This window comes from Camelus bactrianus, chromosome 12 (genome assembly GCF_048773025.1).
Source record: "Camelus bactrianus isolate YW-2024 breed Bactrian camel chromosome 12, ASM4877302v1, whole genome shotgun sequence".
Classification (NCBI taxonomy): domain Eukaryota; kingdom Metazoa; phylum Chordata; class Mammalia; order Artiodactyla; family Camelidae; genus Camelus; species Camelus bactrianus.
Genome location: NC_133550.1, coordinates 17745808 through 17761405, shown reverse-complemented (window position 1 = coordinate 17761405; position 15598 = coordinate 17745808). Strand labels below are relative to the sequence as shown.

The 15598-nt window shown below is 44.4% G+C and overlaps 1 protein-coding gene across 1 annotated transcript; it reads left to right on the top strand.

Moving 5' to 3' along the window:
* The first annotated feature begins 2363 nt into the window (after nucleotides 1-2363).
* Nucleotides 2364-6356, top strand: CCDC184 (coiled-coil domain containing 184). Its single transcript, XM_010964209.2, has one exon. It carries the CDS (start codon nucleotides 2955-2957, stop codon nucleotides 3540-3542), a length of 588 nt encoding a protein of 195 aa, XP_010962511.1. The 5' UTR covers nucleotides 2364-2954; the 3' UTR covers nucleotides 3543-6356.
* Nucleotides 6357-15598: the final 9242 nt, after the last annotated feature.

Below are 15598 nucleotides of genomic sequence, written 5' to 3'. Positions count from 1 at the left end.
CCCCTTGATCTCTGCACTGTTTCCCATGTTCTTTCGTGCTTCTCCAGTAAATTCCCCCCCACTAGGCTCAGACCTCCTGTACTCTTAGCGGACCTCATGCTAGCACCTCTAGGCAACATGATGTAATCTTATGCTGAAAGCCTTGACATACATGGTATCCTCAACAATAGTGGCAAAGGGCTTTGTATGATGGCATAACCCAGCTCCTACTGATTGGGGGCTGTGTTTAATGAAGGTTGAGGCTAAGGTGGGAGGCCCTGTACTGGGGACAGGGTCAACCCTTGTAGGTAGAAGCCAGGGACCCATTTGAAGAGTGAGGAAGCTGGCAAGATGAAATCATACATGTGAAGTGCTGGTCAAGAGATGTGAAGTAACAGACCCAGGCAAAACCCCTGAAAATCATGCCAGTCTTTTCTGACTATTGCAGAGCTCTCCAAGGAAGGATGAGCAGCAGGGTTGAATCCATAGCCCTGAGAATATGCTTTGCTCTAGTATGATCAGAAATTTATGCTGCATAAGCTCAGCTGCATGTGTGTGTGTGTGTGTGTGTATGTGTGTGAGTCTGATCTCTGTTTCTAGTATTCCTATAGTTCTTTTTTGGTAAAGTCTTTTTGTAAATACCAGCTCACTTTGGCTGTGCTTAGGGAAACCAAGGAAAGGTATTTCTGTCTTCTCCTGAGCTTTAGGAATAACATGTGGGGCACATGGTGGAGGTGAAGGTCACAAGTTTGTGGAATGAAGGAAGGACAGAATGAAGAAGCAAATAGGAGTGAATCATAGGAAATACAATATTGTAGGGTTTTTAGTTTATTCATATATTTGTTTCGGGAAATCAAATTTCTAATGGCTGCTTAATATTTTATTATATCAACAACGCCTTAGCTTAAACATTCTGCTGTTTAGGATATTTCTCCACTTATTTCTAGCTTAATAGCAGTAAGACAATGCATAGACCAAACAGTTCTTCGGTGCCAGAAAAGGTTCTCTGGGCCAGCCCTACTCTTCATCACTCGAGTATGCAACCAGGGAAACCCCAAGGTAACACATTGGCTATCACTGAACCACTAGTATACAAAACACTCACCCGTACCTAGCTCTTCCCCATCTTGAAGTGATACAGTTTTTCTCTTTCCCAGATTTCTTTCTTTTTGTGAACTTCATTTTTGGTTTCTGACCACCTGGCCTCTCTGATTTACTAAGATCATTATTAGTTAGTGTGCTGCTACCCAGGTGCTGTTTGCTTCTCAATCTGAAGTCATCTGTAAACACATTAAATTCAGTTTTTCTTCCTCCTCCTCCCTTCCTGCTCCACCCCTCAAAAAGAGAAAGGAGTTGTCACAAAGGTTGAAACACTCAGTGTATATCCGTACTCCACTGGGCCTTCTAGGGGCAATTACCTTTACAGTCCCCCACCCATCCTTTCTACACATTGTCAACAGTTCACCCTTTCACCTGTGAGTTGATACAAAGTGTTATTCAGAGTTAGACACAATATTATCCAATATTCAGTCCAATCCCCTAACAGATCAGGAAAATGATTTATTCAAGGTCTCTGAATTAATAAATGGCAGAAACAAAATTGAATTCAAGTCTCCTGAAATCCACGACCTGTGAGCTGGAGAGTTCTGGATGAGGGAAAGGGACATAGTAGGTCATTCAACAAATGTATTGAGCATTTACTTACTACGCGCCAGGTACTATTTTTGGTGTTGGGGATTCCGTGCAGGAGGACACGGAGGAGACAATCTCTGCTCTTATGGAGCTTTCTTTCTCAAAACTGAAGCACTTTGCCTCACCGTCCTGGAAGAACTCCCAATGTCATGGGTAGGAGTGGTTGGATCTCATATGGGAGGGCATCCCATCTTTTCTCATCTCCTGTACTATCTACAGCGAGGGAAGATTTACTGCAGAAGCAGAAGGGAGTGGCGTGGCGGAAACCTCGGTAGTGCTTTCCCATCTTTGCACCGCTAAGGCCGGGCGGGGCCGGCTCCACGGTGCCACCACGCCCCAGCTTAAGTCTGGGGTTATTGGCGTCGGTTTCTCTACCCTCTTTCCTTTCCTGCGGACAGCTGGAGGACAGAGAAGCAGGACCCGGCTCGAGCGCCATCCTCGGAGAAAGGATTGCGAGCGGGTGAAAATCCTATCAAGGCAGTCGCGCTCAGTGTCTATTACCCAGCCAAACTTGGGGAAAGAAGATGTCTCCCCGACCTGGGGATTTATGCAAAAAACTGCTCTCTCATGCTTCCCTATTAAACACTGCAGCCCTACGCTCTTCCAGCCTCAGCTGAGGCCACTGCAGCGTCCCCTCCCCTCCCGCCCCACCCGCTAGCCCAGACTCCAGAGCCCCACTGCAGCTTCCAAATCATCCTCCTTTCTCTTCTCCACTTCCTGGTTGCCATGGAGACACACGTCATTTACGTGCCATGCGTCGCCTTGGAAACAGAGGAGCATCCGCGGCTTGGTGGGGAGACCCGCCCCTGCCACTCCAACCACACTCTCGGGCGCTGCCGGTAAATGGCCGGGGGGAGTCCCAAGCTCGACCAGCTGCTGGCCTCAGCCTCGACACGGGCCCCTTCGCGAACGCTTCTCTGACCTAGGGAACCGGCGGGCACTTGCTGCTCTTGACGCCCTAAGGGCGGCGCTGCCACGGGCGCAGTTCAGGAGGCTAGTCAGGGCAGGGTGCTTTCGCCCCGGGGCAAGCCGGAGAGACGTCCGCCCTGGGACTGTCGCCGGGTCCTCGTCCAGCCGGCTCTTCCCGGCCTCCCCCGATCCTGCCCGCGCCCTCCGCCCGGGACTCACCTTCTCACGTCGGCTCCCTGCCCTTCTCGGGAGCCTCCTCTTCCCTCGGCTCTTGCCCGCGCCTCCGGGCACTTCTCCCCTTCCCCGTCCCCTCCCCCACCCCGAGGCCGGGCTGGACCGGACCCGGAGCCGCCACCGCCCGCTTCTGCCATTCAATGGAGGACGGTCTGCTGGAGATCATGACCAAGGACGGCGGCGACATGCCGGCACCTCTGGAGGTGTCCACCGTGCCAGCCGTGGGGGACGTGATCTCAGGAGAGTACAACGGCGGCATGAAGGAACTGATGGAGCACCTGAAGGCCCAGCTGCAGGCCCTGTTTGAGGACGTGAGGGCCATGCGGGGGGCCCTGGACGAGCAGGCCTCGCACATCCAGGTGCTCTCGGACGACGTTTGTGCTAACCAGCGAGCTATCGTCTCCATGTGCCAGATTATGACCACCGCGCCCCGCCAGGGTGGCCTGGGCGTGGTCGGCGGCAAGGGGAGCTTCCCGGGAGCCCCCCAAGAGCCGGAGACTCCTTCGCCTGGGATGGGGGACAGCGGTTTGCTGGGTCGCGATCCTGAGGACGAGGAGGACGACGATGAAGAAGAGAAGGAGATGCCCAGCTCCGCCACACCCACTAGTCACTGTGAGCGCCCCGAGAGCCCCTGTGCTGGCCTCCTTGGAGGGGACGGGCCACTTGTGGAGCCCCTCGATCTGCCCGACATTACCCTGCTGCAGCTGGAGGGCGAGGCCTCTCTGTGAGGGGACTCCGAGGGGGCACTACTTTCCCGGGCTGGCTTTGGGTTTCCGAGTGCGTGACGCAAGGGGACTGAAAGGCGCGGTGCAGCATGCTTCACTCTGACCGCTGCTCTTGTGGGTCAGGCAGAGAGAGACTCCCTCGAGGAAGGATTTATAGGGTAAAGGACTTTGGGAGCATCAGGAATTCTTTCTGTCTAACCAAGAGAGACGTAGCAAACTGCGGAAAGGTGAGGTTCCGGGAGAGGAAGCGCCCATCTCTGGACTCCCATCCAATCCCCTACCCTGCCCTTTCCCCCTCCCCAGCCAACAGGAGAACCCCTGAATTGTGTAAATAAAATTCTGCTTTTTCTATTCTGAAAAAGGACTTATGTAGGACTATGGCAAATAATCTATAACGATTTACCTAGAAATTAAAGAATAGGGGGTATTCTGTTCTGGCAACAGAAAATGTACCCTTGTGATGAAATCCAAGCTATTCAGCGTTCTGCAGAAGCCTCTCCCCCTCACAGATCTCTGCGGCTGCTGATTGGTAAAGGAAGCTTGAGGAGGGAACTGCAGTCCTAGGAATCTGGGTGAATGGGGTTCCAAGGGCCCCTGGGCTGGGAGGAGCTGGCTATGAATGTGCATGAAGACATAATAGCTCAACCTCTAGGATTTTGCATGCAGAGCGGACCCTGCCTTGTCACTGACTTCATCTGGGATTGCTTTATCCACTCACTGGGGCTTAGAGAACAAAGAGCCCAGTTCACAGGCAGAGACTTGGGGGTGCTCAGCAACAGCCCAGATTTAGGGGACGTTTGAGGGACTCCTGGGGGCCGCAGCCAAAAACTGTCTCTCTCCTGGCTACACCTGCTTAACTTCAGTTCCTTTTCCTGTCAATATGTCCCTGCCCGCTGCCTCTTGTTGTTGCCTCCATAATGTCTTGTGTGTTTTACGTGTGTCGACCTGTGCAGTAGTGTGTGAGCCCTGAGGGGCAGGGCTTGTGGCTCTGGTGTTAGGTTTAGGGGCTTCAGACCCTTCTGTGAGCCCCAGGCTCTCTTGGCGCTTTTCCCTCTCCTCTCCTTTTTTCCCCCACAACCAGGGCATGGAGCATGTGGCTGTCCTGAGATTCTTAACTGATGCCTCCCTCCCACCTCCTCAAGTGGTGACTTTGTGTGCCCTTCCTCTTTCTCTGTGTATTCTTTCTCAATGCTTTCCTTGGTGTTAACCTTAATAAAGAGGCGTCATCTCCCCTCCTTGCTGACTGGTACTAGGGCGATGTCAGGGTGGGGCTTCTGGACCCATTGCATAGACAAGGGCTTAGTAGTGGGAACTAAAGGGACCACACCTTCCCTCCTCTCTCCTTGCCTCTGGTTCCAAGGAGCTGACTGTCCCTGCCCTGGTCGGGATATGCATTGCCGATTCTACCTGCTTTCCCTTCCGTCCTGGACCTTGACCTCAAGCTGTACTGAGGAAGGAGAGGGTACGTGCTGAGACTCCCAAACTAACAAAGATTTTCAGTAGCTAGAACTCCAGATGTGCAAAAGACTTCTTTTCAGTGAAGCATCTGCCTTCTGGGAGATGATTTCCAAATGTGAGTCCTGGAATGGTAGGCATGACACCTGTTCCATGGGAGGGTTAGGGAGGGTGTATTGTTCAGGAGGGATTGCCCGGGATCTCTGGCAGTAGAGTGACACATCACAAAGGAAACCACAATAACTGCCTCAGGGCCTCTAGTGGAGAATGCCAGTAAGGTGTTCCCCCAGGAGCTTAGACTGAAATCAGCTCAAGTCTGCTCCTTTGGGCACTGGAGATATCCCAAGGCTACCCTGAACAGAATTTGGGAGAAGAATGAGTTGGGATGCTGTGTGTGTGTGTGTGTGTGTGTGTGTGTGTGTGTGTGTGTGTGTGTTTGCATATGTGTGTATGTATGTGTATATATGCATGTATATGTGTTCTTGCTGTAGAGAGATGGAAAGAGCACTGGGACTGAATCACAGTTCCAGCAGTAAACAACTGCTTGAGACTTAGTTTCTGTCTGTGTAAAATGGGGACAAAAAGTTGTTAGGAGAAAAATATCTAAGACCCCTCAGAAATCTTGTGCAAATCCTAGTTTTCTTACTGTTCTCTTGGGATGGGGGGGGGGTGATGGTGGTGACTGGCTCCTCTGGGAAAATACAATTAACCAAGGGAAGGTTCTAAAAGCTCTATTTTAACATAATCCTTGCATGTCTAAAGAATTCATCCTTCAGGATAGTCAAGTAAAAGGGATGATGAGATTCCCAAGCTGACGTGGACTTTCTTCATAAAGGTCATGCAGTTATGGTTCAGAAAGGTCTTAAAGCCAGCCCTGTACACATAGGATGACCAGAGAAAGCCCTGAGTTGTTCTGTGGTTGGGGAATGTGTGCTGGGGCCCTAGAGACGGCAGCTAAAAGTATGTTAGTTGGGAAGTGTCCCTGAGAACTGAAAGACAGTTTCCTGTTACAGTTCCAGCATTCAGCACCAATAACAATGATAGCTGTCACTTATTGAGCACTTACTGTATGCCAGACACTGCCCAATTTTATCTTCCAACAATCCTATGAAGTAGGTACTATTATTATTTTCACTTAACGTTCCAGAAACAGACTTCAAGACTTGGTCAAGGTAACACAAACAGAACTTGGCAGAACCAGGAGTTAAACCCAGCTCTTCTGACTTAAAGAACCCTAGATGGGAACCACTCTGCTAATTGCACTATTATTTCATCTTCAGAGAAGGAAATCCCTTATTTCCCCAATCAAGAGTCTAAGAGTCCTGAAAAGGAAATAACATTAGTTTTAGTCATTTTTCATCTTCTCAGTTGGAACAAGAAATCACAGTTCAGGTTTTGGTTAGTGACACTTCTCAGAGTCTAGCTGGTCATAATACAATAATGGCACAGAGAAGATGGCCTACTTGACTTGCTCCTTGAGAGGAAGAAGCTGATGTTCCCAGATATTCCCTGATACAGCTCCATTCTTATGCCTCTTTCCTGCTCCCTGTAGCTCAGATTCTGCAGAGTATGACCTGAATCCCAAGGCAGCTTAGCCCTTTAGCAGCTGTAGAAAGGTCTGGTTGAGCCCTTTAACCCTTGACTCCAATTCAGTTCTACTACCTATGCCTACAGTCCTAAATGTGTCATCAGTCCTTCAGCCCAGGGCTCCTAGAATTTCTCTCGCTATTCCCCCCAAGTCCAGATAGATAAGTTCCCCCAAAAAAGCAATTCTTCAGTTTTCTTCAGTTACCTGCACCAACATCTCATAGGGATACAGCATAGGTTTCTCTCCCACCTCCTTCTTTCTCCTGATTCCCCATTCCCCTCTGGCACTTAGCCTTTGTAATGCTGCTGGTGTGGTGCATGAGTTTCAGGTGAGATTTCTGGGACTCATGGATGGAGTCATAGCCCCTTGAAATTGAATGCAAAATTGTGTAAGTATTTATATTCTCTAGAGAGAACATCCACTGTTTCAACTTAATTCTTAAAGGTAAGAATTAAGTAAAAAGGTAAGAATCATTGAGCTAAAAAGTCATGAGACTTTTTAATTTGAAAAATAGCAAAGAAGAAATGACTGAATTGATACCATGTTGACTGTCAATACACTCTTTCCTCCTGGGCCCTCCAGAGTATTTCCTACACTGAATTGAAATCTTTGCATAAATCTGATTACTCACCACTTATACAACAAATTCAAATTATATTGACACCTATTAGAATGTGCTAAGAATCTTGTCTTCCATTACTTCCAAGCCTTCTAGTACCTGGGAGTTTGTCAGAGCACTGCTGATATGTGGCAGTGAGGTGATGGTCCCTTCTATCTTTGTGCTGCACTTTATGTCTGAGCCCAACACAACCTGCATGTAAATCATTACAACTCTTTCAGTTTCCAGTACTCCTGTCTCTCATCAGGAAATCTCTCAGGGTTAGCTCTATAATCTCAAAAGGAAAACATACAACTTCATAAAATAAGCTACAACTTTAGCCTCATACAACTAAATTTTGTTCTAAAGAAATAGTCATTGCTCTAAGAGATTCAAACTGGCCTCCAACATAAATATGCAGCTTTATTGACCTCAGTATCACCACAGAGGATGGTTTCTTCCTGATATGTTTAATGAAATGGCTCACCTAAGAATTTCCAGAATTACAGAACAGTTCTTTCCCAGATATATTTAAGTCTAATACTTCTTGCAAGATTGAAAGCTGCTTGTATCTTTGAAAAGGCAGGTTTTCCTAAGCATTTTTCCCCATCTATATGCCTAGGAATTCAGCCAAGATATTCTGCTACGGTAAGAAATCATAGAGAAGTACAAAAGGAATATTCTTTTTAAAAAAAATTTGAAGTATAGTTCAAGTATAGTTGATTTACAATACAAAAAGAATATTCTTGGATCTTTCACCCCAGCTACCATTACCCAACGCCCCCCTGCCCCGGCCCCCCCCCCCCCCCCCCCGGTCCCCTCACCTCTAGATTGTCCCAGGTGAATTCCCTTGAAGAAATAACAGCCTTTCTGCTTGGAAGCACTTAGCAGGAAGCCTGTTTTGTAAATAATGCTGTAATGGTGCCACCTGGTGAGGAACAGGGACATTACAAGGGGACCCTCACAGTAAATTTACGGTTTTCAATTTAGCAAGCACCACCAAGTGCTTACTAAAGGCCTGGCTCTACCAAATGGTGGGTGGTGGGGACAGAAGATAAAACTGAATACATAGAATGTATTTGAAGGATATAAAAACCAACTGCAATAAACTCCTAACTGCTCTCGCCTGGCCTCTCACACACCTATAATCCTGAAGATTAATTTTCCTAACCACAGCTCTGAACATTCGGTCTCCTCAGAAATCTGCATCACATCCCATTACTTCCTGAATTAAGTGTAAAATACAGTGGTTGGGGAAGTCAAGTCCCCCCCCCCCATAAGGCCCTGGCATACTTTTTAACCTATACATTTCATTTCCCAGGTACATTTTCCAGCTACAATCCCATCAGTTGGAAGCCTACAACATCCAGTCAGCTAGAAATGATTCCCAAAGGTGTCCAAATCTTTTAATCTCTGGATTAGTGGACTGGGTACATTGCCCCTGGCCCTTGAGTCCATTTCTCTTAGTCATTCTTCCCAAGTTCAGTCAGATCCAAACTTCTCCTCCAGAAGAGGGACTTCTGCAGCCTTGGTCTCCAGCCCAGCTTATCATGGGGTGTCCAGCAAAGCTGCTTTTCCCTGCTCCCTCTCTGTGCTATCTGCAAATGGGAAATCCCCAGAAACAGTATGCAAAAAAAAATTTTTTAAATGGCAGTGACATTCCAATCTATCATGCTTAATTTAATAGATGGAATACTTCTCTTTTTTGGGGGGAGGGAGATAATTAGGTTTATTTATATTTAGAGGAGGTACTGGGAATTGAACCCAGGACTTCTGCATGCTAAGCATGTACTCTACCACTTGAGCTAAACCCTCCCCCCTAAAAAAACTTTCTGATTATGAAATTTGTGCCTTTATTTCTAGGATTTGGGTTCATACCTTTCATTACATTCTTAAAGGGGTCTAAAAAGCCAAAAAAGTCTAACAAACCCTTGAGTCAAAATATGCTATTCACCATTCCCCAGAAATGCCTGTTTTCCTGCAGCTGATTTTTGCTCTTTACTCTTCCTATTCCATTCTGTCTCTGCCACATGGAATTCTGTCAGTTCTTCAGGCCCTCCTCAAATCCTTCTTCCTCCAAGAAGGCTTTCCTAATGTGTCCAAATGTTCAGATCTTTTTGTTTTTACCTTTTGGGGGGACAATTACCATATTTTCCCTCATTTCTATTGTTCTTTATATGCTTGTTAGTCCTCCTTCCAGGTTATGAATATTTTGAGAACTGGAACTGCTTTCACATTTTTTTTATAGTCTCTGAAGTATTTATCTTATTTTATAGACTTTAAGGCACCAGCAATTGTGTGGCACATCTCTATTTTAGGTACCATTAAGAAAGAAAAAATAAGTGCCAATTCAACTATCGCCATGCTTTTTTTTTAATCACTTATATTTTAAAATTTCACTCCTATTTAAAGAACTTATTTAGAAGTATAACTTTTAAAATATCACTACAATGCACATAAACATAACTGAAAGTCATTATGGTATTCTTATAATTTCTTCATACTGAGTCTGATACTTCTGAATCACTTTTTGACTCAGAGTTGTTGATGTCTGTATTTTTCCATGCATTTATATTCTCTGGGTCATTTTGAGCATTAGTGAAGTAGTATTTCTTCAAAGAGAGCTTCATTGTTATCTCTGGGGACTTCTTCCAGGCCACACCACCTATGCTGCAAGTTTTAAAGCGGGGACTTTTTTGATCTTGTCAGTAAGAGGTCAAGGAAGATATTCAGACAATAACCAGGACTACTATTCCTTCAGGTGGTTCTTAAATGGTTATTTAATTGAAATATCAAGGAATTGGAGATTCCTAGTAAGTCACCTAGAATAACTAGGCCCAGGCATGTGTAGGCAATGACAACTACGTTGCTTGACCAACAGTAATTATAAACTGACATCGATGATCAATTATAAGACACATCCCATTTCAGAGATGTTAGAATGGCGGGTGGGGAAGTGTGTCTGGAATAATGAAATCAGTAGCAAGGAACCTTTCTCATAATAGGAAGAAAGTAAGTGTTTAATTGAGTCTTAAACATATAAGTGAAAAATTACAGGATTTTAGATCTAGGAATAAAAAAATATGTCATCTCTTAGAATCTTCAAAAATGTTACTACTGAAAGTTTATGCCTTTCACTGACACTTCCATGTAGCCTTCCTTTACTCTTCCTCCTCCTGCCTGTCATTCCTACAGTATAACAAGCAAAATTCTTCCCTTATAAAACAGTTTCTTTCACATTTAGACCCCTAGGTTGGGGGAATTTACCTTAGTTCTACCTCAAGCACTTTATAAAAATGTATAGTCTCCTTTTAAGAGGGTTTACAGTTAATAAATATTAATTATGTCATTGCATGTAACTGAGGTCTGAAATCAGGGTTTCTTTTTTCCCCCTCAGTAAATGATACTGCATCTTACTCTGCTAGAAGTGTTTACAATATGCTAAGGGAAGCTGATGGTGGTGTGGATTTCTCATTGAGAATGAAAAAAGAAAGTCAAAATTCCTTCTAGAGTAGGTGAATAATTCTTAGAAGGATGATGGACAAAGACATCCAAGATGCAAACCATGCCTGGCTCAGCAAGTATTTACCAACTGCCTACTATATCTCATGGGAGGTGGTAGGCACTGGGGCAATCTCAAGAAGTCATGGCCCCTGCCCTATGTTGCTTACAGTCTAATGATGAGGGAATTACATGTTCTGGAATTGGAACAGGGTGCTTCTCAGAAGACTGAAAGGAAAATCTGTTTTCTGTGAGCATTGTCAACTGAATTAAGAGTATGTCAACTTGAAATTGGGAATGCTGTGTGTGTGTGTGTGTGTGTGTGTGTGTGTGTGTGTGTGGTGGGAGTCAGTAGGTGAGGATGACAAAGATAAAATGGAGAATACAAAGTGAAAAATGGTGAGAAAACACAAAATTTTATACTACAGAGGACATCAAATACAACACTGGAAGAAAAGCAGTAGCAGAGGTGGCATCCCATAATTCTTTGAAAAAAGTAGAAAAGGGTTGCAAAAAATAAAAAGTACTTATGGCCCCTACACCAAAGCAAAAAGTACAGGTAATATACAAATATAACTTGAGATTTCACACAATAAGGAAAATAAAATGTCCTATATATTAAGAAACTTGGTAGGATGGAACTCATGCCTGGACCACAGCAGTGAAAAAAGGTGCAGTATATCGTTCAAAAGAAACAACTGAGTTCTGAGGTGCAACATAAAAGGAATTACCAGTCATGTGACACACACCATATGTTTGTGGGGAACTGACTTCTAGGATGAAAGCGGCTTCTTTGCTGTGATCTACAGAAAGTCAGCCCTGGCCCTCAGCATTCATAAAATTCAGAAAGGAAAGGATCAAGGAAAAGGGCAGGGAGGGAAGGAAGGAAAGAAGAAGAGAGACACAAGGATGTAAGTAGGAAAAATAAAATAAAAACAAAAGAAAATGATAGAAGGAAAGTCAGAGTAATACTTTACATCATGAAGATAGAGTCTCATATGGGATTTTGTACCCTTGAAAGTGTAAACAAAAAAGGAATTATTTAGGTGAAGATAAAGGAGAGAGAAATAAGAAATATCATTGTAAAAATGTGCCAGGTTCCGCCAAAATAAATAAACTGGATTATAGATCCCAGGACAAATCATGAAACTGGCACAAAGCCAAGTTCCAGAAGTAAGGAGAATGTTATTTTAGTGTAGTTTCATCCTTCATAAGGAAGAGGATGGCAGAGCAGAGATTGTGACCTGGGCCTAATTCTGACCAACAAAGATGGAAATGGCTAGTGAAATGGGAGTGAGGAAAATTGAGAAAAAAAAGTAACTCTGCCATTTTGGGTTCTTCCTCCTAGCCAGGAAGATAAGGTGAGATGTGTATCCAGGATTATGGGAAGCCTGACTTTGAACAGTTAAAAGACATGATTTTCATAGCCTGAAATTCTATGGGAGAAAAGGCTCAAGGAAGATGAGCTTCTCTTAAGAATGAAACTCAGTCAGTTCAAACAATTTGGAGTCCAGTGAAGAGGAGTGCGGGATGGAGTGAAGGGATGGAATGACCATAGGGACCTCTCCAGGGAACTCAGATTTAGAGATACTAGGCAGGGAGTAGGCATAACTAAGGGAATAGTCCACATTTTTCAACACTTTCAAAAGCACAAGCCATAAGGCAAGAACTGAGGAATGTGATTATAAAACAATTAAAGATTTATTTTCTATAAGGGCACCATGGACAAAGTTAGTAGGCAGATGGCAGAATGAAGAAAATATTTGCTTTGTCCAACACCGACAAGGATGTAATGTCATCCTAGGATGTACATGGAACCCCTGCAAATGAACAGGAAAAAGACAGCAACCCAATAGAAAAACAGGTGCAGATAATATCAACAGGCACATTACAGAACAGAAAAGTCTAATCTGCATATGGAAATTTGATCAAAACCATTAGTAATCAAATGCAAATTAAACCAACAATGAGATTTCAATTTACCTTTATCAAAACAGCAAAAATTAGATGACTAGATAATTACTAATGTTGTCAGGGATGTGGAAATGTAGAAACTTGCACTGCTGCAGGACTCATTCCTCCACTTCTGGAAGGGAATCTGGCATTACCTGCATACATTAAATAGATTCATACTCTATAGCCCAGCAATTCTTCTCCTAAGAAAAACAAAACAAATTCTCTACACATCCAGAAGGGGACTAATACAAGGATGTTCTTTGCAGGGTTATTTATAGTGGCACGGACTTGGGGGAAACATGGGTGTTCGTCAATGGACGAGTGGATAGTACAACACTATGAGTGAGTAGTGCACATCATGGAATAGTAGGCATCAGTATGAAACAACAGATTAAATGCTAGCACCTGGCAACGTGGAAGGAAATGAAAAACAGTGCTCAGTAAAAAAAGTAAGCCACAAAATAAGAGAGATAATAGTAGCTTTGGAGTACATTTAAAAATACATGCCTACAAAATAAAAACTACTTTCTGAGAACACATTTAAAAAGAAATATACACATTCAGATACTAAAATTGCTTATTTTGAGGGTGTGTGGAGGGAGTGGAGATAAAGGGTATAAAGACAGAATAAAGAAATAAAGACATAAAACAAGAGAGCCTTTCCTTGTGGGATCAATGATGGTATGTCATGAACTGAGAATTATGATTAATTCAATCCACTGAGGAACAAAATTTTTAAAACAAAACATAACAAAACACAAACACAAATATATCAGCACTTAGACCATGAACAGATCAGCAATTGGAAGAGGAAAAGCAGAAATTAAGAAAAACTTTTTAAAAATACCACTGTGAAATGGGCTTGTCATTCCAAAGAAGTACAAAGAACAGATAAGCCCGTTGCTCAGATCACATGGGTGCCATTCACAGTTGGAAGGGAGAAAATAACATTTTTTGAGGTACTGATTTAGATGTTTGAAATACTTTCTCATTAATCCTTATAACCAGATTGAAGTAGATATTGTCTTAGTTAAGACTTTTTTTGGTTGCAAGAAGTAGAAATATATCTGTAATAGGTTAGAGGGAAAAAAAAGGAGTTTATCATAAGGATGCAAGGTTATCTCACAAAACCCAAGAGCAAGAATGCAAGTGGGCCTCCAAGGCTGACTAAAATCAGGGCAATCGCTATCTTAGGCTCTTTCTCTGCAGACAAGGTGTTTTATCTCTGCTTCCCCCTGCCCTCTGACTTCAACCTATTATCGCTGCCAACTTTCTTTGTTTTTTCAGGTACATGGCAGAAGACAATTGCTCGATAGCTTGAGTCTCTGCCTCTTCTAGCCCAGAACTGATTTTACCCATTGGATACCAATTCCAAACTCCTGTGAATGAGGATAATCAATTTAGCTTTGCTGTACTAATTGTGGTGATGGTGGAGGGTGGTGTCACATGGTACTTACTAACTTGGTTGCCAGGGTTCACCACTGTAGGAGGAGAAGAGGGTTCTTGGAGAATGGGCTGTGTGCCACAGCAGACACTCTCTAAAATCCCTGCTACAGCTAATGGGACTGTGGAACATCTGCCAAATGAATGAATGATTGCATGACATGAGACTTTTCTCCAACTTCAAAACCTGTGCTCTTTCTACTACATCATACAGCCTTCAAATGTTTGCAGTTGAGATAACTGTCTTCATTACCTAAGTAAATGAGAATGGTCTTGTATAAGGGTATCACCAAGAAGCAGATGGTATACTCAAATTACAATAGTGTGAGGAGTTTAATAAAGGATTATTTACAAAGGTGTGGGCAGGGTGTAAGGAAGTCACAAGGTGGGTGGGCAGTACCCAGAATCTAATAGTAGAGGGGCTAAGCATGAAGAGGTAATGGGAAATGGTGGTTCAAACTTTAAAATAGAGAACTAGGTAGAAGGGGGCATGCGACAGGAATGAGATCTTAGCAAGGGGACTCAAGTGAGTGCACAGCGCTCACAGGGAAACAGTCAGAGGATTAAATACCCTCACCACAGAGTCTTAATTCTCTCTGACTTTCTGCCTATGCTACTAATTGGCTGAACTCAATAGAAACCCCGAGGTAAGGCAATCTGTTGATATGGTCCACGCCGGTTAGCCTGGAAGCCCATAGCTGGGTGAAGAATTAAACTTTTAAGAGGTGAACAGATACCTAGGTCTTTAGACAGAAAAATAAAAACGAACATGTGTAATCAAAGTAGGGTGCTCTTTAAGGGTGTTCTTAGAATCTCTAGATATATTTAATTTTCATGTCCTGGGTCAACCATAACATAAACTGAATATTTCACCTGAAGTCACTAATGATGGTGCTTCAGGGGCTTCCTTGGGAATTTAAGGCCCTGGAAACGCCCTCTCCACTCCTATCAAAATAGCTTTGCCTTTATTTGGTGACTCCATTTGGATTCTGCTTAGGATTTCCTTGAGGAAACAGCACTACAGCACCACCTATAGTCAGGTACTGTGCTAAGGACTCAAAAATGAACCACAGACTAGTGGGGAAGATAGAAAAGTAAATAACGGTACAGTGCTAGGAAAACGCACAGGTTATGAAGGGAACTTAAAGAAAGTCCAGTGAATCCAGAAGGGCAAGGGATCAAGGAAGGTTTCTTGGAGTCGGTTACTGAGAAGGGAGGCAGGGAAGCTCAGAGAAGCCTGCCGTTGTCCAAAGGAGGGAAGAGGAAGCCAACGATTATGCAATCCGCTGAAAGCGGGGGGAGGGAGCATCACCTGGAAGGAACTAGGCGACAGATCCCTGGACGAGACTCTAAGTGATAGGCAACGATCTCTGCTCAGGCCTGCCTCCAGCCTTGCTCCGCTCCCACTCCATCCCATTCTCTGCCAAAGGGGCGCCGCATTTCAACAACTGCACTCGGCTGGGAGGGTATCCCAAGCTCGAGGAGCACATCACCAGCGGGGGCGGGAGGCTGCGGAGT